Source organism: Thalassophryne amazonica, chromosome 12, assembly GCF_902500255.1.
Source record: "Thalassophryne amazonica chromosome 12, fThaAma1.1, whole genome shotgun sequence".
Lineage (NCBI taxonomy): Eukaryota > Metazoa > Chordata > Actinopteri > Batrachoidiformes > Batrachoididae > Thalassophryne > Thalassophryne amazonica.
Window position 1 is genome coordinate 101,827,398 of NC_047114.1, and position 25,304 is coordinate 101,852,701.

Here is a 25,304-nt window from a genome sequence, read left to right on the forward strand (position 1 = left end):
TGATTTGATTTTAATCTTTGTTGGTAATGACAGAGGTCAAATGTTTCCTGTAAGTCTTCACCAGGTTTGCACACACTGTAGCTGGTATTTTGGTCCATTCCTCCATGCAGATCTCCTCTAGAGCAGTGATGTTTTGGGGCTGTTGCTGGGCAACATCGACTTTCAACTCCCTCAACAAATTTTCTATGGGGTTGAGGTCTGGAGACTGGCTAGACCACTCCAGGACCTTGAAATGCTTTTTACGGAGCCACTCCTTTGTTGCCAGAGCGGTGTGTTTGGGATCATTGTCATGCTGGAAGACCCAGCCATGTTGCATCTTCAATGCTCTCACTGATGGAAGGAGGTTTTGGCTTAAAATCTCACGATACATGGCCACGTTCATTCTTCCCTTAACACAGATCAGTCGTCCTGTCCCCTTTGCAGAAAAACAGCCCCAAAGCATGATGTTTCCACCCTCATGCTTCACAGCAGATATGGTGTTCTTGGAATGCATCTCAGCATTCTTCGTCCTCCAAACATGACTAGTTGAGTTTTTACTAAAAAGTTCTATTTTGGTTTCATCTGACCACATGATATTCTCCCAATCCTCTTCTGGATCATCCATATGCTCTCTGGCAAACTTCAGACAGGCCTGGACATGTACTGGCTTAAGCAGGGGGACACGCCTGGCACTGCAGGATTTGAGTCCCTCTCTGCACAGTGTGTAGCCTTTGTTACTTTGGTCCCAGCTCGCTGCAGGTCATTCATCAGGTCCGTCAGTCTAGTTCTGGGATTTTTGTTCACCGTTCTCATGATCATTTTGATCCCACAGGATGACATCTTACGTGGAGCCCCAGATCAAGGGAGATTATCAATGGTCTTGGATGTCTTCCATTATCTTACAATTGCTCCCACAGTTGATTTATTCACACCAACCTGCTTGACTAATGTAGACTCACTCTTCCAAGCCTGGTGCACATCTACAATTGTCTTCCTGGTGTCCTTCGACAGCTCCTTGGTCTTGGCCATGGTTGAGTTTGGAGTCTGACTGTTTGAGGCTGTGGACCAGGTGTCTTTTATACAGATAAGTTCCAATAGCTGCCATTAATACAGGTAACAGGTGGAGGACATAAGACCTTCTTAAAGAAGTTACAGGTCTGTGAGAGCCAGAAATCTTGCTTGTTTGTGGGTGACCAGATACTTATTTTCCACCTTAATTTACAAATAAATTCTTTAAAAATCCTAAAATGTGATTTTCTGGATTTTTTTTTTTTCATTTTGTCTCTCATAATTGAAGTGTACCTATAGTGGCGAAAATAAGTATTTGATCCCCTGTAAGTTTTGCAAGTTTTCCCACCTACAAAGAATGGAGAGGTCTGTAATTTTTATCGTAGGTACACTTCGACTGTGAGAGACAGAATCTAAAAAAAAAAAAGACAAAAAAATCCAGTAAATCACATTGTATGATTTTTAAATAATTAATTTGCATTTTATTGCATAAAATAAGTATTTGACCCCCCAGAAAAACAGAGCTTGGTACAGAAACATTTGCCATTACAGAGGTCAGATGTTTCCTGTAGTTCTTGACCAAGTTTTCACACACTGCAACAGGGATTTTGGTCCACTCCTCCATACAGATCTTCTCCAAATCGTTCAGGTTTGGAGTTTCAGCTCCCTCCAAAGATTTTCTATTGAGTTCACGTCTGGAGACTGGCTCGGCCTCTCCAGGACCTTGAAATGCTTCTTACGGAGCCCCTCCTTAGTTGCCCTGGCTGTGTGTTTGGGGTCATTGTCATGCTGGAAGACCCAGCCATGACCCATCTTCAATGCTGTTACTGAGGGAAGGATGTTGTTTGCCAAAATCTCGCAATACATGACCCCATCCATCCTCCCTTCAATACGGTGCAGTCGTCCTGTCCCCTTTGCAGAAGAGCACCCCCAGAGTATGATGTTTCCACCCCCATGCTTCACGGTTGGGATGGTTTTCTTGGGGTTGTTCTCATCCTCTAAACATGGTAAGTGGAGTTGATTCCAAAAAGCTCTATTTTGGTCTCATCTGACCACAAGACCTTCTCCCATGCCTCCTCTGGATCATCCAGATGGTCACTGGTGAACTTCAAATGGGCCTGGACATGTGCTGGCTTGAGCAGGGGGACCTTGCTGCCCTGCAGGATTTTAAACCATGACAGCATCATGTGTTACTAATGTAATCTTTGTGACTGTGGTCCCAGCTCTCTTCAGGTCATTGACCAGGTCCTCCTGTGTAGTTCTGAGCTTACTCAGAATCATCCTTAACCCACAAAGTGAGATCTTGCATGGAATCCCAGACCGAGGGAGATTGACAGTCATCTTGTGTTTCTTCCACTTTCTCATAAATAATCATAACAGTTGTTGTCTTCTACCAAGCAGCTTGCCTGTTGTCCTGTTGTCCATCCCAGCCTTGTGCAGGTCTACAGTTTTGTCCCTGGTGTCTTTAGACAGCTCTTTGGTCTTGGCTATGGTGGACAGGTTGGAGTGTGATTGACTGAGTGTGTGAACAGGTGTCTTTTATACAGGTAACAAGTTCAAACAGGTGCAGTTAATACAGGTAAAGAGTGCAGAATAAGAGGGCTTCTTAAAGAAAAATTAACAGGTCTGTGAGAGCCAGAATTCTTGCTGGTTGGTAGGTGTTCAAATACTTATTTCATGCAATAAAATGCAAATTAGTTATTTAAAAATCATACAATGTGATTTTCTGGATATTTTTTTTTAGATTCTGTCTCTTACAGTTGAAGTGTACCTACAATAAAAATTACAGACCTCTCCATTCTTTGTAGGTGGGAAAACCTGCAAAACTGACAGGGGGTCAAATACTTATTTTCCCCACTGTATGTTGAAAATTACAGACCTCTCTCATCTTTCTAAGTAGGAGATCTTGCACAATCAGGGACTGACTAAATACTTTTTTACCCCACTGTAGTTATTCACGTCTGTGCCAATGATGTCAGAATGAAGCACTCAGAGGTCACAAAAATGGACAGAGAGGACTTGTGACCTTGCCAGAAAGATGTGTCGGCATCGATTAATAGTCTCTAGTCCCCTCCCCTCCCGGGGTACTGATGAGGCGTTTAGCAGGCTGACATCATTAAATAGGTGGCTGGCGCAAATTTATTGATAACTGGCCATCGTTCTGGGGAGGCCGTGGCTTGCTGATGCCGGACGGCCTCCACGCTACTGGGGAAGGTGCAGCCATCTTGTCTGCGAACATAGATAGAGCTCTACAGGGAGGTAACATTAGGATTTTACAGCAGGCCACAGAGCAGGTGACTGGAGACCCTGTAAGGAGTATGACAGATGTGGGTGTGGAATCCATTAGCTTAGCGGGGAAATTAGTGCAGAAAATCCACTATGGTAATAGTGCAGTTTATGTGCCAGGGAGGGAAATTCATCAAGTTGAGACTGTGACCTGTTTCCGTAGACGTGACCATAAAAATCATAGAGGGATATGCTTTGCAAACTTAGTACCCATTACTACATTGGATAACTCAGCCACATGAGGTGTGCAGCCAGTACATTCTGAGTGCTGGTCCCAAGCACGGATAAATGAGGAAATGAGGATAAATTGCGTCAGGAAGGGCAGCCGGCGAAAAGCAAGCCAACCCAACTATGCAGATTAAGAATGATCTGCTGTGGCGACCCCTAACGGGAAGAGCCGAAAGACAAAGAAGACTACATTGGATGATGTTGAAATTGAGGATGGCCCGTTGGCTGTTCCAGCAATATCAAATATTTCGTGTCTGCTACCTACAACTCAAGTGGAATGTCTCAAACCTAAACCTACTTCCAGGCATCTTATATATGCTACTCTGGAACCACCCCTAAATCCAAACAGTCCAACCATCAACCCCACTGAGGTCCTTAGTCTGGGTCTCATTAACATATGATTGGGCTATGTGAAACCTGGCTTAAACCCACAGCCATCCTTAAATGAGGCCTGCCCACCGACGTACACATTGAGGGTCCCTTCACACATAGTGCGAATATGGTCAATTTGCACATAAAGTGTACATGAAGCAGGAATCAAAGGCAAAATGTGTAGAATCGAGATCAGTGCTCCAAACTACACTCGACATGATTGCGCCACCTTTATTAAAACCACAACCCCCAAAACACAGTCACCTTGGTTCAATGATTACTTGTGTGACCTCAAGCATAAGGCTAGAGATCTAGAACGGAAATGGCATAGTTCAAAATTAGAAGTATTCCACTTCGCATGGCGTGATGCTATCTTAGACTATACGTATGCACTGCTGGCCTCAAAGTGGACCTATTACTCTGATTTGATCAACAAAAACAAGCATAACTCAAAGTTCTTGTTTGACACGGTGGCAACACTTATTCATGGACAACCACCTGTAGTTCGCTCTCCTTTTACAGCACAAGATTTCTTGGATTACTTCAAGAACAAAATAGACAACATCAGGTTAAACATATCCCAGCATGCCTTAACCCAGACACTACACCCTGCTATTGAGGTGGGCGCCACTACTGAGGTATTACTTAGATTTACAGAATTTGACAGTATCTCACTAGCAGTGGTGGGCACAGCTAACCAAAAAATTAGCTTTGATAACAGATAATCAGCAAACTGAAAAGTTATCTTTTATAAAGCAAAACCAACAAACCACCCAAAAATTTATGGGAAGCTACAGATAACCAATAACCGATAACTTCCACTATTGTCTCCGGTACACTTACAACTACTAACAAGCTGATTTTGAGTATTTAACGCCACGATCGCTTCTGGTAGCATTCAAGGGGACCACAAACCCAAACAATGAGTCAGCACTTATGTCTTTGTACACCCTGCCCCCTGCTGGAAGCTCCTGTTTACTACATAGCTTCTAGCAGAGAAGCAGTTGAGAGGAGCAGCGAAGCTCAACTCTCTACTCAATAACAGTGTTGCCGTGAGGCGGAGGTCTTGGAAAATAAAGCAGTGCTGACTTATGGTTTGGTTTATAAATAAAATTAATACTGATAGAATAACTCCATTAATGTCAATTCTGTCATTTGTACATAGTTAAAATATAACATATATCTTTTTTATGTTGAATAATGCACTATTTCTGAAGTTTTGTAACAAACAGACAGATGCAAAAGGGATTATGGGTAAAATGCACCTCCGCTAACACTGATTGGTTGACTCATTCATTCTATGAAACCAACACGTTAATGTGAGGTGTGTCGTGTGTTGGAGTTTACAGATAATTGTGCTTTTGTAAAATATGCTATTTTTTATTTGTAAAAAAAAAAAAAAAAAGCCAAGCTGTAATAATTAGATAGCCGTCTGATATAACCAGTGTCAAAATAAATAGAACACTGCCATGATCTTCTGGTGCCCAGACGCTCAGTACTTAAGCTGGGTTTACACTGTCCGAGTTTTGGCCCTTTTTCAGGTGATTTTTCATTCGTGCAAGAATTTTTTGGATCATGCCGAGTTTCAGCTTAATCGCACGTCCTGCATCATGTAGTATACATGGAGTAACGAGCTGCGTTTAACCTCTCACGACCACCTCCTGATCGCCAATCGTATGGTTGGATGATAATCAAACCTGTTTGATATTCTGGTCGGCTGTTGTGAGGGTATCCCGCTGCTGAAGAGCTACAAGCGTCCAACCTCTTGCAATGTGCATGTGCAAACACTGCAGAGAGCATAAACAGTGATCATCTCTTTGGGAGAGCAACTACTGTTTCTTTTCCCCCCTTTCTTCAACTCATGTAAAGTCTTGTATTGTTTTGTACTGTTTTTTTTTTTTGGTTAAAACTTTGATGTCTCCCATCAAGAGTTTTTGTAAAAATAAGAAATCTAAATAAAGTTTGAAAAAAAGCTTCTATTTACGTTTTGCTTCTAGAAACACGAGTCCGATGTGTGGTTTTTGAACGTACATTGTGAGCAGTCAGATCGCATCAGAGCATCGGGCCGTACAGTATGAGAACATAAATTGTGCGCTCTAAACTTTTACACCGTGTGGTTTTGTCATACAGTTTGAGTTGGAACCGAGTACAATGATTGAAAATATTGTACAGTGTCTGCCCAGTTTTAGGGCGAATACTGCCATAAACAATACTGGCCAGTAGATGGCAGTAGAGACCGTGAAAACTTGCCAAAACAAAATTCCAGATAATCCGTGTGTGCTACATTTAAGCAGTGGTGGGCACAGATAACCAAAAAATTAACTTTGATAACAGATAATAAGATAACTGAAAAGTTATCTTTGATAAAGATAAACCACCCAAAAATGTATCGGAAGTTACAGATAATCGATAACCGATAAATTCCGGTGTTGTTTATGGGACATTTGCAGTTACTAAAGAGCTGAAATTGATTTTTAACATGATCGGTAAAAGACCTAAAGAATAACCAAGAATGTTTGACCATGCTGCCCCCTGCAGGAAACAGCACAGACAAATCCTGAGAACACCCACGAAATCAACTCTTTACTAATCATAATCATTTTTCTTTCAACATTCTGCCCCTGCTGGAAGCTCTTGTTTACAACAGCACTCCCACCACAGAGGCACACCAAGAGCAGCCATAAGACCAGCTCCCTATCAATTTCAACACTCCGGTCAGGCGGACGTCTTGAAAAATAAAGTCATACTAACTTATGGTTTTTTGAAAATACTGATAGAATAACTCCATTAATGTTAATTCTGTCATTTGTACAAAGTTAAAATATAACATATATCTTTTAATGTTGAATAAGGCACTAATTCTGAGGTTTTGTAACAAACAGACCGCAAAGCATTCTGGGTAAAAGTGCTAAACAGTGATTGGTTCAGTAATCCATTATGTAAGCCAACACGTTAATGTGACGTGTGTTGTGTGTTGGTTTAAAGATAAATGTGCTTTTGTAAAATATTCAATTTTTATTTGTAAAAACAGGGATTTTTACAGAGCCCTGGAAGTGTCATCGCAATTGCATGTTTTAAAACTTTTATGATGTTGTAAAACGTGCACTCAATATTAGTAAGTAAGTAAGTAAATTTATTTATATAGTGCCTTTCACAGACATAAGGCCATGTACACACATTGTCGGGTATTTGTAAAACCGAATATCTTACCCTTTCAGTTTGGGGAAAAAACTTCATCCACACTACGTCATTTAAAAAAAAAAATCCATCCACATCGAACCGTATAAATGTGTTGTAATTAGTCTGCCAAACCTTTGGGTGGCGGTACTGATTAAAATTCTATCCAATCAGGAGCCTTATTCTCTTGTCGTCACTTCCACAAAAACTAAAAACATGGCGCCAACCTCGTTCGTGTGGACCGATAAGGAGTCGGAATTACTTCAATCCTGTGCATGAGTGTCCACTGGATCCCACGCGGTGGGGTCATGGCAGGTGGAAATTATTAATCTCTCATTAACCTCTGGATCTGTTCCTAAATGTTTCAAATCTGCAGTGATTAAACGATTACTTAAGAAATCTAATCTTGACCCTAGTGTATTGAAAAACTATCGCCCGATATCAAATTGATCATTTTGCTCTGAAATTCTGGAGAAGGTGGTTTCACAGCATCTCATGGACTATCTTACTGAGAATAATCTCTTTGAACCACTGCAGTCTGCTTTTAGAAAATATCATTCCACAGAGACGGCTCTCACTAAAGTGGTGAATGACCTTCTACGAGCAATGGACTCCAACACCACTATGGTTCTGGTGCTGTTAGATCTCAGTGCTGCATTTGATACCGTGGATCATCATATTCTACTCGATAGGCTGGAAAATAATTTTGGGATTACTGGGAGTGCCCTTGCATGGTTGACGTCATACCGGACCAGTCATTCTCACTTTGTTTTGTACAATAACACAACCTCTAACTTTAGTGACATGAGATTTGGGGTTCCACAGGGGTTCGCCTTAGGCCCCCTGCTTTTCTCCCTTTATATAGCACCCCTTGGGCACATACTGCGGCGTTTTGGGATTACCTTTCACCACTATGCTGATGATACTCAGTTATACATGCCAATAACTGCTGGTAATCTCATCCACATAAAATCCTGAGAAGATTGCCTTGCATCAGTGAGAAGCTGGATGTCTAGATCTTCCTACGTTTAGACTCTGATAAGACTGAAATGATGGTTCTTGGTCCATTGAGACATCAAATCAAATCAAATCAATTTTATTTATATAGCACCAAATCACAACAAACAGTCGCCCCAAGGAGCTTTATATTGTAAGGCAAAAGCCATACAATAATTACAGAAAAACCCCAACGGTCAAAACGACCCCCTATGAGCAAACACTTGGCGACAGTGGGAAGGAAAACTCCCTTTTAACAGGAAGAAACCTCCAGCAGAACCAGGCTCAGGGAGGGGCAGTCTTCTGCTGGGACTGGTTTGGGCTGAGGGGAGAGAATCAGGAAAAAGACATGCTGTGGAAGAGAGCAGAGATCAATCACCATTGATTAAAAGCAGAGTGGTGCATAAAGAGCAAAAAGAGGTGAATAAAAAGAAACACTGGGTGCATCATGGGAAACCCCCCAGCAGTCTAAGTCTAGACATAGGCATCAATTTGACCAGCTAATGCTTAGCCTAGACTCACACCTGTTTGTTCCACAAAACTGATGAACTCACTGACTGAATGCCACACTACTATTGTGAACACTCCCTTTTCTACTTATTTACTAATAGCCCAATTTCATAGCCTTAAGAGTGTGCATATCATGAATGCTTGGTCTTGTTGGATTTGTGAGAATCTACTGAATCTACTGGTACCTTGTTTCCCATGTAACAATAAGAAATATACTCAAAACCTGGATTAATCTTTTTAGTCACATAGCACTAGTATTATTCTGAACACTACTGTACATCACACTGACAAAATGAGGAACCTTGGGACACCTTTTGAGCCTACGTTGTCCTTTGACCTCCACATTAGAGATATTACTAGGACTGCTTTTTAAGAAGGGGGACCGGAGGGTGTGTTCCAACTATAGGGGGATCACACTCCTCAGCCTCCCTGGTAAGGTCTATTCCAGAGTACTGGAGAGGAGAATTCGACCGATGGTCGAACCTCGGATTCAGGAGGAGCAGTGTGGTTTTCGTCCTGGTCGCGGCACACTGGACCAGCTCTACACGCTCCATTGGGTGCTCGAGGGTTCATGGGAGTTTGTCCAACCAGTCCACATCTGTTTTGTGGATCTGGAGAAGGCGTTTGACCGTGTCCCTCGGGGCACCCTGTGGGGAGTGCTCCGGGAGTACGGGGTCCGGGGTCCTTTGTTAAGGGCTATCCGGTCCCTGTACGACCGCAGCAGGAGCTTGGTCCGCATTGCCGGTAGTAAGTCAAACCTGTTTCCAGTGCACGTTGGCCTCCACCAGGGCTGCCCTTTGTCACCGGTTCTGTTCATTATTTTTATGGACAGAATTTCTAGGCGCAGCCAGGGTGTGAACCACAGAATCTCGTCTCTGCTGTTTGCGGACGAAGTGGTTCTGTTGGCTTCGTCAAATCAGGACCTTCAGCATGCACTGGGGCGGTTTTCAGCCGAGTGTGAAGCGTCCGGGATGAGGATCAGCACCTCCAGATGCGAGACCATGGTTCTCGACCGGAAAAAGGTGCTTTGCCCTCTTCAGGTCGGTGGAGTGTCCTTGCCTCAAGTGGAGGAGTTTAAGTATCTCGGGGTCTTCTTCATGAGTGAGGGACGGATGGAGCGTGAGATCGATAGACGGATCAGTGCAGCATCTGCAGTGATGTAGTCGCTGTATCGGACCGTTGTGGTGAAGAGAGAGCTGAGTAGGGGGGCAAAGCTATCGATTTACTGATTGATCTACGTTCCGATCCTCACCTATGGTCATGAGATTTGGCTCATGACCGAAAGAACGAGATCGCGAGTACAAGCGGCCGAGATGAGTTTCCTCTGCAGGGCGGCTGGGTGCTCCCTTAGAGATAGGGTGAGGAGCTCGGTCACTCGAGAGGAGCTGGGAGTCGAGCCGCTGCTCCTCCACGTCGAAAGGAGTCAGTTGAGGTGGCTCGGGCATCTTTTCCGGATGCCCCCTGGACGCCTCGCTGGAGAGGTGTTCTGGGCACGTCCGACTGGGAGGAGGCCCCGGGGAAGACCCAGGACACGCTGGAGGGACTACATCTCTCAGCTGGCTTGGCAACGCCTTGGGGTTCCCCCGGAGGAGCTGGGGGAGGTGTGTGTGGATCGGGAGGTCTGGGCGGCTTTGCTTGAGCTGCTGCCCCCGCGACCCGACTCCGGATAAAGCGGATGGATGGATGGATGCTTTCTTCCACCTGCAAACTATAGCGAAGATTCGTCCCATCCTGTCTATTGCTGATGCTGAGACCCTGATTCATGCATCTGTCTCTTCTATATTGGACTACTGCAATGTTCTATTTTCTGGTATATTGCGGTTCAGCAATAGGGCTCTGCAATTGGTTCAAAATGCTGCTCCCAGACTTTTGACACGAAGCAGAAAGTTTGACCACATTACACCCATTTTGGCATCCCTTCACTGGTTTCCTGTCCCAGTAAGATCAGATTTTAAGGTTGTGCTACTAGTCCATATAACTGTTCATGGACTGACACCTCCCTAGCTAGCTGACCTACAAGCCCAATTCCAATGAAGTTGGGACGTTGTGTAAAATGTAAATAAAAACAGAATATAATGATTTGCAAATCCTCTTCACCCTATATTCAATTGACAACACCACATAGACAAGATATTTAATGTTCAAACTGATAAACTTTACTGTTTTTGTGCAAATATTTGCTCACTTTGAAATGGATGCCTGCAACACGTTTCTAAAAAGCTGGGACAGTGGTATGTTTCTCACTGTGTTACATCACCTTTCCTTCTAACAACACTCAATAAGCGTTTGGGAACTGAGGACACTAATTGTTGAAGCTTTGTAGGTGGAATTCTTTCCAATTCTTGCTTGATGTACGACTTCAGTTGTTCAACAGTCCGGGGTCTCTGTTGTCATATTTTGTGCTTCATAATGCGCCACACATTTTCAGTGGGCGACAGGTCTGGACTGAAGGCAGGTCCGTTTAGTACCCGCACTCTTTTACTACGAAGCCACGTTGTTGGAACACGTGCAGAATGTGGCTTGACATTGTCTTGCTGAAATAAGCAGGGACGTCCCTGAAAAAGACATTGCCTGGATGGCAGCATGTGTTGCTCCAAAACCTGGATGTACCTTTCAGCACTGATGGTGCCATCACAGATGTGTAAGTTGTCCATGCCATGGGCACTAACACACTCCCACTGTTGTGTGGGCTGTCAGAAGAGGAGGTACTGCTGGCCCACCACCAGAGGGCGCCCTGCCTGAAGTGCGGGCTTCAGGCACGAGAGGGGGCTGCCGCCACGGACACAGCCGGGAGTGACAGCTGTTACTCATTACTTCCTGACAGCTGTCACTCATTCTTCATCACCTCACTCCATAAAACCCAGATGTCATCTCCACCTCATCGCCGAGATATCGTACTTCATTGAAGGTAATATCCTCAGCCGTTTTGTGTTACAATATATCTGTATATTGTGAGTGTTTGCAGGAGTACCGGTTCCTCTATCTGTGGAAGCTGAGTGAATGCAGGACGGCACTCTTTTCCCCTGAGGAATCACTGCGGTACTCATCACATATTGAGTGAGAGGTGGAGGTGGCATTCCCACCGTTGTTGTTGCTGGGTGTACACACACCCACACTTGACTGTCTTTGTTCTCGCCAGCAGTACCAGATCCGACAGTCGGAGATGGTGATCACCTGGGAATTTGGGACTTGGCGGCTCCAGTATTCACCAGGTTCGGTGGTGGCAGAAATCGTGTGGTTCCGGCCCTTCTCAGGACAGACGTCTTCTATCCTTGAGCCTGCCCACACGTCACCTTTGTAATTTGACTGTAATCATATTCTGAGATTGTCTGTATATTCGTTGTGCACATTTCACAACATTAAATTGTTACTTTTTGGCTCATCTATTGACCGTTCATTTGCGCCCCCTGTTGTGGGTCTGTGTCACTACACTTTCACAACAGGATATCTCGGCCAGCGTCATGGACTCCGAGGGGCGTCACCCGGCTGTTGAACGACCAATGGGAGAGCAGGGAGCGCAGGCGTCTGCAGGAGGCGTGATTGGTGAGCTGCAGCACATTCTCACCGCCTTTACGGCTCGGTTGGATCAAATGACTGAGCAAAACATCCTCCTGAACCGCAGGGTGGAGGCTCTCTCCGCGCAGATGGTGGCGAGCGCTCAGGGCGCTGCTGCAGCTCGTCCTCCTGTCGACCCTGTGCAGGATATGAACGTTCCAGTGGTGGTTCAACAACCCCTCCCACCATCCCCTGAAGCATACATAAGCCCTCCTGAGCCGTACGGAGGTTGTGTGTAGACGTGCGCGGACTTTCTTATGCAGTGTTCGCTCGTCTTCGCACAACGTCCCGTCATGTACGCGTCAGATGCTAGTAAAATAGCTTATGTGATTGCTCTGCTTCGGGGTAAAGCACGCGCCTGGGCTATGGCGCTCTGGGAACAGAACTCACGGTTGTTATCAGCATACACTGGGTTTGTGGGGGAGTTCAGAACTGTGTTTGATCACCCTAACAGAGGAGAGACCACTTCAACAGTGCTGCTGTCAATGAGACAGGAACGTGAGAGCGCAGCCGCTTATGCAGTCAACTTCCGCATCGCGGCTGCGAGGTCCGGCTGGAATAACGTTGCGCTCCGCGCCGCCTTCATAAACGGACTGTCGTTGGTTCTGAAGGAGCAGCTGGTAGCTAAGGAGGAACCGCGGGATTTAGATGGGCTTATCGATCTCGTTATACGGTTAGACAATCGGTTGGAGGAACGCCGAAGGACGTGACCGGATATGCGCCGCCCCTCTCCCTTCCGGGTTCGAAAAGGGGCCGCCCTCCCCACGCTCCACAGCCGCAGCGCTCTGTGGGGCAGCAGCTCCCCCTGCTGACTTTGTTAGGGAAACGCACAGGGCCAAAATGAGGAGGTTGATCCGTGGAGAGTGTTTTCTCTGCAGCTCAACTGAGCACACACAGAGAAACTGCCCCAAACGGCCAAAACGACAACACTCGCCCTTAGAGACTGGGCTAAGGGGGGGTCAAAACATTCAAGTGAGACACACACAGATTGCCACACGACTCCCAGTCACAATCCTGAGCGGGGATTTAACCCTTCAAGCCCCAGCACTGGTGGACACTGGGTCAGAAGGGAATCTGCTAGACAGCAGATGGGCAAGGGAGGTAGGGCTCCCTCTGGTGGCGCTTCCTTCGCCATTGCAGGTGCGGGCACTAGATGGCACCCTCCTCCCTTTACTCACACACAAGACACAACCAGTAACTCTGGTGGTGTCTGGAAACCATTGGGAGGAGATTGAGTTTTTTGTAACTCCTTCTACCTCCCGCGTGATTTTGGGCATCCCATGGATGTTGAAGCACAATCCCCGGATTGATTGGCCGTCTGGGGTGGTGGTTCAGTGGAGCGAAACCTGCCATCGGGTGTGTTTAGGATCCTCGGTTCCTCCCGGTTTACAGGCTAAGGAGGAGGTCAAAGTCCCTCCCAATCTGACGGCAGTGTCGGTTGAGTACCATGATCTTGCTGACGTCTTCAGCAAGGTTCTGGCACTCACCCTTCCCCCGCACCGTCCGTACGATTGTGCCATTGATTTGGTTCCAGGCGCTGAGTTCCCATCCAGCAGGCTATACAACCTCTCACGACCTGAGCGCGAATCAATGGAGACCTACATCCGGGACTCATTAGCTGCCGGGCTGATCCGGAACTCCACCTCCCCGATGGGGGCAGGTTTCTTCTTTGTGGGCAAGAAAGATGGCGGACTCCGTCCATGCATTGATTACAGGGGGCTGAATGAGATTACGGTTCGCAATCGATACCCATTGCCATTGTTGGATTCCGTGTTCACCCCCCTGCATGGAGCCAAAATCTTTACTAAGCTGGATCTTAGAAATGCGTATCACCTGGTTCGGATCCGGAAGGGAGACGAATGGAAGACGGCATTTAACACCCCGTTAGGTCACTTTGAGTACCTGGTCATGCCGTTCGGCCTCACCAACGCCCCCGCGACGTTCCAAGCCTTGGTTAACGACGTCTTGCGGGACTTCCTGCACCGATTCGTCTTCGTATATCTGGACGATATTCTCATCTTTTCTCCGGATCCTGAGACCCATGTCCAGCATGTACGTCAGGTCCTGCAGCGGTTGTTAGAGAACCGACTGTTTGTGAAGGGCGAGAAGTGCGAGTGTCACCGCACGTCTTTGTCCTTCCTGGGGTTTATCATCTCCTCTAACTCCGTCGCCCCTGATCCGGCCAAGGTTGCGGCGGTGAGAGATTGGCCCCAACCAACAAGCCGTAGGAAGCTGCAACAGTTCCTCGGCTTCGCTAATTTCTATAGCAGGTTCATTAAGGGCTACAGTCAGGTAGTTAGCCCCCTGACAGCCCTGACCTCTCCAAAAGTCCCCTTCACCTGGTCGGATCGGTGCGAAGCCGCGTTCAAGGAGTTGAAACAACGGTTCTCTACTGCGCCAGTTTTGGTGCAGCCCGACCCTAGCCGCCAGTTCATGGTTGAAGTGGACGCCTCTGACTCAGGGATAGGAGCCGTGCTGTCCCAGAGCGGAGAGACCGATAAGGTTCTTCACCCGTGTGCCTACTTTTCACGCAGGTTGACCCCGGCTGAACGGAACTATGACGTCGGCAATCGAGAACTCCTTGCGGTGAAAGAGGCTCTTGAGGAGTGGAGACACCTGTTGGAGGGAGCGTCTGTGCCGTTCACGGTTTTCACTGACCATCGGAACCTGGAGTATATCAGGACCGCCAAGCGGCTGAACCCCAGGCAAGCCCGCTGGTCACTGTTCTTCGGGCATTTTGACTTCCGGATCACCTATCGCCCCGGGACCAAGAACCAGAGGTCAGATGCCTTGTCCCGGGTGCATGAAGACGAAGTCAAAATGGAGTTGTCGGATCCACCGGAGCCTATCATCCCGGAGTCCGCTATCGTGGCCACCCTCACCTGGGACGTAGAGAAAACCGTCCGGGAGGCCCTGGTACGGAGCCCGAATCCCGGAACTGGGCCGAAGAACAAACTTTACGTCCCACCAGAGGCCACGGCTGCAGTCCTGGACTTCTGTCACGGCTCCAAGTTCTCCTGTCATCCAGGGGTGCGTAGGACCGTGGCAGTTGTCCGGCAGCGCTTCTGGTGGGCGTCCCTGGAGGCCGACGTCCGGGATTATATCCAGGCCTGCACCACCTGCGCCAGGGGCAAGGCTGACCACCGCAGGGCATCGGGACTGCTCCAGCCGCTGCCTGTGCCTCATCGCCCCTGGTCCCACATCGGCCTGGATTTTGTCACGGGCCTCCCGCCGTCCCAGGGCAACACCACCATCCTCACGATAGTGGACCGATTCTCCAAGGCGGCCCACTTCGTGGCCCTCCCGAAGCTCCCGACTGCCCAGGAGACAGCGGACCTCCTGGTCCACCACGTCGTCCGGGATTCCAACAGACATCGTCTCCGACCGCGGTCCCCAGTTCTCCTCGCAAGTCTGGAGGAGCTTCTGCCGGGAACTGGGGGCCACGGTGAGTCTCTCGTCCGGGTATCATCCTCAGACCAACGGGCAAGCAGAACGGGTCAATCAGGAGGTGGAACAGGCCCTGCGCTGCGTGACGGCCGCGCACCCGGCGGCCTGGAGTACCCATTTGGCCTGGATCGAGTATGCCCATAACAGCCAGGTGTCTTCAGCCACCGGCCTCTCCCCTTTTGAGGTGTGTCTGGGGTATCAGCCCCCGTTGTTTCCGGTGGTTGAGGGAGAGGTCGGTGTGCCCTCGGTCCAGGCCCACCTGCGGAAGTGCCGTCGGGTGTGGCGCGCCGCCCGTTCTGCTTTGCTAAAGGCCCGGACGAGGGCAAAAGCCCATGCAGACCGTCGGCGGACCCCGGCCCCTGCGTATCGGCCAGGGCAGGAGGTGTGGTTGTCCACAAAGGACATTCCCCTGAAAGTGGACTCCCCTAAACTACAGGACCGTTACATCGGTCCCTTCAGAATCCTTAAGGTCATCAGTCCAGCCGCAGTGAGGCTTCAGCTTCCGGCCTCACTGCGGATCCATCCTGTTTTCCATGTGTCCCGGATAAAGCCGCATCACACCTCACCCCTCTGTGCTCCGGGTCCGGCGCCGCCTCCTGCCCGGATCATCGATGGCGAGCCGGCTTGGACTGTGCGCCGGCTCTTGGATGTCCGTAGGATGGGCCGGGGCTTCCAGTATTTGGTGGACTGGGAGGGGTACGGACCCGAAGAACGCTCCTGGGTGAAGAGGAGCTTCATCCTGGACCCGGCCCTCCTGGCCGATTTCTACCGCCGCCACCCGGACAAGCCTGGTCGGGCGCCAGGAGGCGCCCGTTGAGGGGGGGGTCCTGTTGTGTGGGCCGCTGAAGAGGAGGTACTGCTGGCCCACCACCACCAGAGGGCGCCCTGTCTGGAGTGTGGGCTCCAGGCACCAGAGGGCGCTGCCGCCTCACAGGAGCAGCCGGGGTGACAGCTGTCACTTATCGCCTACGACAGCTGTCACCAATCATCTGATCAGCAGTGGTATATCAGCAAGACGACATCTCCACCTCTTTGCCGAGATATCGCTCTACCTAGGAGGTACAGTACTCAGCCGACTGTGTTGTCTTTTTGACATTAACACTTTGTTACTTTTGTGCGTTAAATAGCAGACATTCTTCCGACGAGAGGTGGAGGTGGTTTTCCCGCCATACGGGTTGCTGGGTGCAAACGCACCCACATTTAACTGTTTTTGTTCCTCACCAGCAGTACCAGATCCGACACGCGGAGGCAGTGGCCACCTGGGAGTTCGGGACTTGGCGGCTCCAGTATTCCCGGGGTTCGGTGGCGGAGGAAATCGTGTGGTTCCGGTTCTGCTTTGAACAGACGTCTCTTATCTTCGAGCCTGCCCACGTGACACATTTTGTGAATTGACTTCTTTGTCTATTGTTGTAATCTGTTGTGTTTGTTGTGCTTATTCACAACAGTAAAGTGTTGTTATTTGACTTCCTCCATTGTCCGTTCATTTGCGCCCCCTGTTGTGGGTCCGTGTTCCTACACTTTCCCAACAATAAGTCAAACAAGCCGTATTCTGTTATATTGTAACACACCTTGTAATCACAAAAAAGCAAATAAATACAAGTATACTTAAAAAAAAAAAAACAACAGTCAGATTCTATGGAGACTTTCAAGTCCAGACTTAAGACGCACTTATTTTCCCTTTTCTATAGCTAGCATACTGGCATAGTATAGTTCTACGGTTTTTACTCTTTAAATTCATTTTATTAGTAATTGGAGCGTGCCGCGGCCTCAACTTTACCTAAATTCTGGGTCTTTTAGTGAAGTTTAGGGCTAGTGGCCGGCGATCACCTTAGTATTTCTCTGTTTTTCTTATTGTTTAATGTTGACAAATTATACTGTATTTGTTGTCTTTCTGATGCCTGATTCTGTTTTTTCTCTCTGTTTAAGGTGCAGCTCCATCCAGAGATGGGTGTGGTATTTGTGCTGGAGACCCTCCTGTCCTGTGCGCCAGCATTTCCTGTATATTTGTTTTGTAAATTGTTCTGTAATATGTGTCTGTATCATGGCCCAAGAAGAGGGTCACCCCTTTGAGTCTGGTCTGCTTGAGGTTTTTTCCTCAAATCATCAGAGGGAGTTTTTCCTTACCACTGTTGCCTGTGTTCTTGCTCTGGGTGTTGGTAAGGTTCGACCTTACGTGTGTGAAGCGCCTTGAGGCAACTTTGTTGTGATTTGGCGCTATATAAATGAAAATACATTGAAATTGAAAATCCAAGAGTGGGAGGAGCTTAACATTCACTTGATAATATAAAGGCCAATTTCCACAATACAAAAACTAACTGCCATCAGGATTACCTGCAGCACAATCCTCCACAGTTAAACCTCAACTGAAGAACAAAGTTTATTCTAGGATCACCTGTTTTGGCTTTGAGAGGTTCAAAGTCAAAGATGGCAACCCCTGTGGTCTCACTGCCAGTGCCTGCAGTCGTTGGCACTGAAATAAAAAACAAATGGATCAGTAAACAAGGGTTCAAAATAGGAAAACAGATTCCGACACGAAACAGAGGTGACAGAGTCCGACAGTAAACAGTGGTGACAGAGTCCAACACGAAACAGTGGTGACAGAGTCTGACACTAAATCGAGGTGACAGAGTCCGACACTAAACAGAGGTGACAGAGTCCGACACTAAACAGAGATGACAAGAGCTCAACCGGAAACCGAAGTGACAGAGTCCGACACTAAAAAGAGGTGACAGAGTCCGACACTAAACAGAGGTGACAGACTCAAACACTAAACAGAGTTGACAGAGTCCGACACTAAACAGAAGTGACAGTCCCAACAGGAAACAGAGGTGACAGAGTCCGACACTAAACACAGGTGACAGAGTCCGACACTAAACAGAGATGACAAGAGTTCAACCGTAAACCGAGGTGACAGAGTCCGACACTAAAAAGAGCTGACAGAGTCCGACACTAAACAGAGCTGACAGAGTCAAACTCTAAACAGAGGTAACAGTCAAACACAAAACAGAGGTGACAGAGTCCGACACTAAACAGAGGTGACAGAGTCCGACGCTAAACAGAAGTGACAGAGTCCGACACTAAACAGAAGTGACAGAGTCCGACACTAAACAGAAGTGATGGTCCAACAGGAAACAGAGGTGACAGAGTCCAACAGGAAACAGTGGTGACAGAGTCCAACCCTAAACAGAGGTGACAGAGTTCAACAAGAAACAGAGGTGACAGAGTCCGACAGTAAACAGTGGTGACAGAGTCCAACACGAAACAGTGGTGACAGAGTCCAACACGAAACAGTGGTGACAGAGTCCAACACAAAACAGTGGTGACAGAGTCTGACACTAAACAGAGGTGACAGAGCCCAACAGGAAACAGATGTGACAGACTCGGACACTAAACAGAGGTGACAGAGTCCGGCACTAAACAGAGGTGACAGAGTCCGACACTAAACAGAGGTGACAGAGTCCGACACTAAACAGAGGTGACAGAGTCCGACACTAAACAGAGATGACAAGAGTTCAACTGGAAACCGAGGTGACAGAGTCCAACGCAAAACAGAAGTGACAGAGTCCGACACTAAACAGAGGTGACAGAGTCCGACGCCAAACAGAGGTGACAGAGACCGACGCTAAACAGAGGTGACAGAATCCGACGCTAAACAGACGTGACAGAGTCCGACGCTAAACAGACGTGACAGAGTCCGACGCTAAACAGAGGTGACAGAGTCCGACACTAAACAGAGGTGACAGAGTCCAGCACTAAACAGAGGTGACAGAGTCCAGCACTAAACAGAGGTGACAGAGTCCGACACTAAACAGAGTTGACAGAGTCCAACACTAAACAGAGGTGACAGAGTCCGACACTAAACAGAAGTGACAGAGTCCCACCGTAAACAGATGTGACAGAGTCCGACACTAAAAAGAGGTGACAGAGACCAGCACTAAACAGAAGTGACAGTCCCAACAGGAAAAAGAGGTGACAGAGTCCAACACTAAACAGAGGTGACAGAGGCCAGCACTAAACAGAAGTGACAGAGTCCAGCACTAAACAGAAGTGACAGAGTCCAGCACTAAACAGAAGTGACAGTCCCAACAGGAAACAGGTGACAGAGTCAAACACTAAACAGAGGTGACAGAGTCAAACACGAAACAGAGGTGACAGAGTCCGACAGTAAACAGTGGTGACAGAGTCCCACCGTAAACAGATGTGACAGAGTCCGACACTAAAAAGAGGTGACAGAGACCAGCACTAAACAGAGGTGACAGAGTCCGACACTAAACAGAGGTGACAGAGTCCCACCGTAAACAGATGTGACAGAGTCCGACACTAAAAAGAGGTGACAGAGACCAGCACTAAACAGAAGTGACAGTCCTAACAGGAAAAAGAGGTGACAGAGTCCAACACTAAACAGAGGTGACAGAGTCCAGCACTAAACAGAGGTAACAGAGTCAAACAAGAAACAGAGGTGACAGAGTCCGACACTAAACAGAAGTGACAGAGTCGAAAACTAAACAGAGGTGATGGTCCAATAGGAAACAGGTGACAGAGTCCGATACTAAACAGAGGTGACAGAGGCCGATACTAAACCGAGGTGACAGAGTCCGACACTAAACAGAGGTGACAGAGTCCCACCGTAAACAGATGTGACAGAGTCCGACACTAAAAATAGCTGACAGAGACCAGCACTAAACAGAAGTGACAGTCCCAACAGGAAAAAGAGGTGACAGAGTCCAACACTAAACAGAGGTGACAGTCCCAACAGGAAAAAGAGGTGACAGTGTCCGACACTAAACAGAAGTGACAGAGTCCAGCACTAAACAGAAGTGACAGTCCCAAGAGGAAACAGAGGTGACAGAGTCGAACACTAAACAGAGGTGACAGAGACCAGCACTAAACAGAAGTGACAGTCCTAACAGGAAAAAGAGGTGACAGAGTCCAACACTAAACAGAGGTGACAGAGTCCAGCACTAAACAGAGGTAACAGAGTCAAACAAGAAACAGAGGTGACAGAGTCCGACACTAAACAGAAGTGACAGAGTCGAAAACTAAACAGAGGTGATGGTCCAATAGGAAACAGAGGTGACAGAGTCCAACAGGAAACAGTGGTGACAGAGTCCAACCCTAAACAGAGGTGACAGAGTTCAACAAGAAACAGAGGTGACAGAGTCCGACAGTAAACAGTGGTGACAGAGTCCAACACGAAACAGTGGTGACAGAGTCCAACACGAAACAGAAGTGACAGAGTCCAGCACTAAACAGAAGTGACAGAGTCGGACACTAAACCGAGGTGACAGAGTCGGACACTAAACCGAGGTGACAGAGTCCGACACTAAACAGAGGTGACAGAGTCCGACACTAAACAGAGATGACAAGAGTTCAACCGGAAACCGAGGTGACAGAGTCCAACGCAAAACAGAAGTGACAGAGTCTGACACTAAACAGAGGTGACAGAGTCCGATACTAAACAGAGGTGACAGAGGCCGATACTAAACAGAGGTGACAGAGTCCGACGCTAAACAGAGGTGACAGAGTCCGACGCTAAACAGAGGGGACAGAGTCTGACACTAAACCGAGGTGACAGAGTCCGACACTAAACAGAGGTGACAGAGTCCCACCGTAAACAGATGTGACAGAGTCCGACACTAAAAATAGCTGACAGAGACCAGCACTAAACAGAAGTGACAGTCCCAACAGGAAAAAGAGGTGACAGAGTCCAACACTAAAGAGAGGTGACAGAGTCCAGCACTAAACAGAAGTGACAGAGTCCAGCACTAAACAGAAGTGACAGTCCCAACAGGAAAAAGAGGTGACAGTGTCCGACACTAAACAGAAGTGACAGAGTCCAGCACTAAACAGAAGTGACAGTCCCAAGAGGAAACAGAGGTGACAGAGTCGAACACTAAACAGAGGTGACAGAGTCCGACACTAAACAGAGGTGACAGAGTCAAACACTAAACAGAGGTAACAGAGTCAAACACGAAACAGAGGTGACAGAGTCCGACACTAAACAGAAGTGACAGAGTCGAAAACTAAACAGAGGTGATGGTCCAACAGGAAACAGAGGTGACAGAGTCCAACAGGAAACAGTGGTGACAGAGTCCAACCCTAAACAGAGGTGACAGAGTTCAACAAGAAACAGAGGTGACAGAGTCCGACAGTAAACAGTGGTGACAGAGTCCAGCACTAAACAGAAGTAACAGTCCCAACAGGAAAAAGAGGTGACAGAGTCCAACACTAAACAGAGGTGACAGAGTCGAGCACTAAACAGAAGTGACAGAGTCCAGCACTAAACAGAAGTGACAGTCCCAACAGGAAACAGAGGTGACAGAGTCGAACACTAAACAGAGGTAACAGAGTCAAACACGATACAGAGGTGACAGAGTCCGACACTAAACAGAAGTGACAGAGTCGAAAACTAAACAGAGGTGATGGTCCAACAGGAAACAGAGGTGACAGAGTCCAACAGGAAACAGTGGTGACAGAGTCCAACCCTAAACAGAGGTGACAGAGTTCAACAAGAAACAGAGGTGACAGAGTCCGACAGTAAACAGTGGTGACAGAGTCCAACACGAAACAGAGGGGACAGAGTCTGACACTAAACCGAGGTGACAGAGTCCGACACTAAACAGAGGTGACAGAGTCCCACCGTAAACAGATGTGACAGAGTCCGACACTAAAAAGAGGTGACAGAGACCAGCACTAAACAGAAGTAACAGTCCCAACAGGAAAAAGAGGTGACAGAGTCCAACACTAAACAGAGGTGACAGAGTCCAGCACTAAACAGAAGTGACAGAGTCCAGCACTAAACAGAAGTGACAGAGTCCAGCACTAAACAGAAGTGACAGTCCCAACAGGAAACAGGTGACAGAGTCAAACACTAAACAGAGGTGACAGAGTCCGACACTAAACAGAGGTGACAGAGTCCCACCGTAAACAGATGTGACAGAGTCCGACACTAAAAATAGCTGACAGAGAACAGCACTAAACAGAAGTGACAGTCCCAACAGGAAAAAGAGGTGACAGAGTCCAACACTAAACAGAGGTGACAGAGTCCAGCACTAAACAGAAGTGACAGAGTCCAGCACTAAACAGAAGTGACAGAGTCCAGCACTAAACAGAAGTGACAGTCCCAACAGGAAAAAGAAGTGACAGTGTCCGACACTAAACAGAAGTGACAGAGTCCAGCACTAAACAGAAGTGACAGTCCCAAGAGGAAACAGAGGTGACAGAGTCGAACACTAAACAGAGGTGACAGAGTCCGACACTAAACAGAGGTGACAGAGTCAAACACTAAACAGAGGTAACAGAGTCAAACACGAAACAGAGGTGACAGAGTCCGACACTAAACAGAAGTGACAGAGTCGAAAACTAAACAGAGGTGATGGTCCAACAGGAAACAGAGGTGACAGAGTCCAACAGGAAACAGTGGTGACAGAGTCCAACCCTAAACAGAGGTGACAGAGTTCAACAAGAAACAGAGGTGACAGAGTCCGACAGTAAACAGTGGTGACAGAGTCCAACACGAAACAGTGGTGACAGAGTCCAACACTAAACAGAAGTGACAGAGTCCAGCACTAAACAGAAGTGACAGAGTCCAGCACTAAACAGAAGTGACAGAGTCCAGCACTAAACAGAAGTGACAGTCCCAACAGGAAACAGGTGACAGAGTCAAACACTAAACAGAGGTGACAGAGTCCGACACTAAACAGAGGTGACAGAGTCAGACACTAAACAGAGGTGACAGAGTCCGACACTAAACAGAAGTGACAGAGGCCGATGCTAAACAGAGGTGACAGAGTCCGACGCTAAACAGAGGTGACAGAGTCCAACACGAAACAGTGGTGACAGAGTCCGACACGAAACAGTGGTGACAGAGTCCGACACTAAACAGAGGTGACAGAGTCCGACACTAAACAGAGGTGACAGAGTCCGACACTAAACAGAGGTGACAGAGTCCAACAGGAAACAGAGGTGACAGAGTCCAACCCTAAACAGAGGTGACAGAGTTCAACAAGAAACAGAGGTGACAGAGTCCGACAGTAAACAGTGGTGACAGAGTCCAACACGAAACAGTGGTGACAGAGTCCAACACTAAACAGAAGTGACAGAGTCCAGCACTAAACAGAAGTGACAGTCCCAACAGGAAACAGGTGACAGAGTCGAACACTAAACAGAGGTGACAGAGTCCGACACTAAACAGAGGTGACAGAGGCCGATACTAAACAGAGGTGACAGAGTCCGACGCTAAACAGAGGTGACAGAGTCCGACGCTAAACAGAGGTGACAGAGTCCGACGCTAAACACAGGTGACAGAGTCCGACGCTAAACAGAGGGGACAGAGTCTGACACTAAACCGAGGTGACAGAGTCCGACACTAAACAGAGGTGACAGAGTCCCACCGTAAACAGATGTGACAGAGTCCGACACTAAAAAGAGGTGACAGAGACCAGCACTAAACAGAAGTAACAGTCCCAACAGGAAAAAGAGGTGACAGAGTCCAACACTAAACAGAGGTGACAGAGTCCAGCACTAAACAGAAGTGACAGAGTCCAGCACTAAACAGAAGTGACAGTCCCAACAGGAAACAGGTGACAGAGTCAAACACTAAACAGAGGTGACAGAGTCCGACACTAAACAGAGGTGACAGAGTCAAACACTAAACAGAGGTGACAGAGTCAAACACGAAACAGGTGACAGAGTCCGACACTAAACAGAAGTGACAGAGTCGAAAACTAAACAGAGGTGATGGTCCAGCAGGAAACAGAGGTGACAGAGTCCAACAGGAAACAGTGGTGACAGAGTCCAACCCTAAACAGAGGTGACAGAGTTCAACAAGAAACAGAGGTGACAGAGTCCGACAGTAAACAGTGGTGACAGAGTCCAACACGAAACAGTGGTGACAGAGTCCAACACGAAACAGTGGTGACAGAGTCCGACACGAAACAGTGGTGACAGAGTCCGACACTAAACAGAGGTGACAGAGTCCGACACTAGAGTCCGACACTAAACAGAGGTGACAGAGTCCAACAGGAAACAGAGGTGACAGAGTCCGACGCTGAACAGAGGTGACAGAGTCCGGCGCTAAACAGACGTGACAGAGTCCGACGCTAAACAGACGTGACAGAGTCCGACGCTAAACAGAGGTGACAGAGTCCGACGCTAAACAGAGGTGACAGAGTCCAGCACTAAACAGAGGTGACAGAGTCCAGCACTAAACAGAGGTGACAGAGTCCGACACTAAACAGAGGTGACAGAGTTCAACAAGAAACAGAGGTGACAGAGTCCGACAGTAAACAGTGGTGACAGAGTCCAACACGAAACAGTGGTGACAGAGTCCAGCACTAAACAGAAGTGACAGTCCCAACAGGAAAAAGAGGTGACAGTGTCCGACACTAAACAGAAGTGACAGAGTCCAGCACTAAACAGAAGTGACAGTCCCAACAGGAAACAGGTGACAGAGTCGAACACTAAACAGAGGTGACAGAGTCCGACACTAAACAGAGGTGACAGAGGCCGATACTAAACAGAGGTGACAGAGTCCGACGCTAAACAGAGGTGACAGAGTCCGACGCTAAACAGAGGTGACAGAGTCCGACGCTAAACAGAGGTGACAGAGTCCGACGCTAAACAGAGGGGACAGAGTCTGACACTAAACCGAGGTGACAGAGTCCGACACTAAACAGAGGTGACAGAGTCCCACCGTAAACAGATGTGACAGAGTCCGACACTAAAAAGAGGTGACAGAGACCAGC

At 47.8% G+C, this 25,304-nt stretch overlaps 1 protein-coding gene across 1 annotated transcript in view; it reads right to left on the bottom strand.

Annotated features, from left to right (window-relative positions):
* The window catches only part of adhfe1 (alcohol dehydrogenase iron containing 1), a 62,031-nt gene that overhangs the window by 12,294 nt on the left and 24,433 nt on the right, over window positions 1–25,304 (bottom strand). The window contains exon 7 of the mRNA XM_034183698.1: window positions 17,951–18,028. Within this exon, the coding sequence (XP_034039589.1) occupies window positions 17,951–18,028 (78 nt within the window). The remainder of the gene's footprint in view (window positions 1–17,950; window positions 18,029–25,304) is intronic.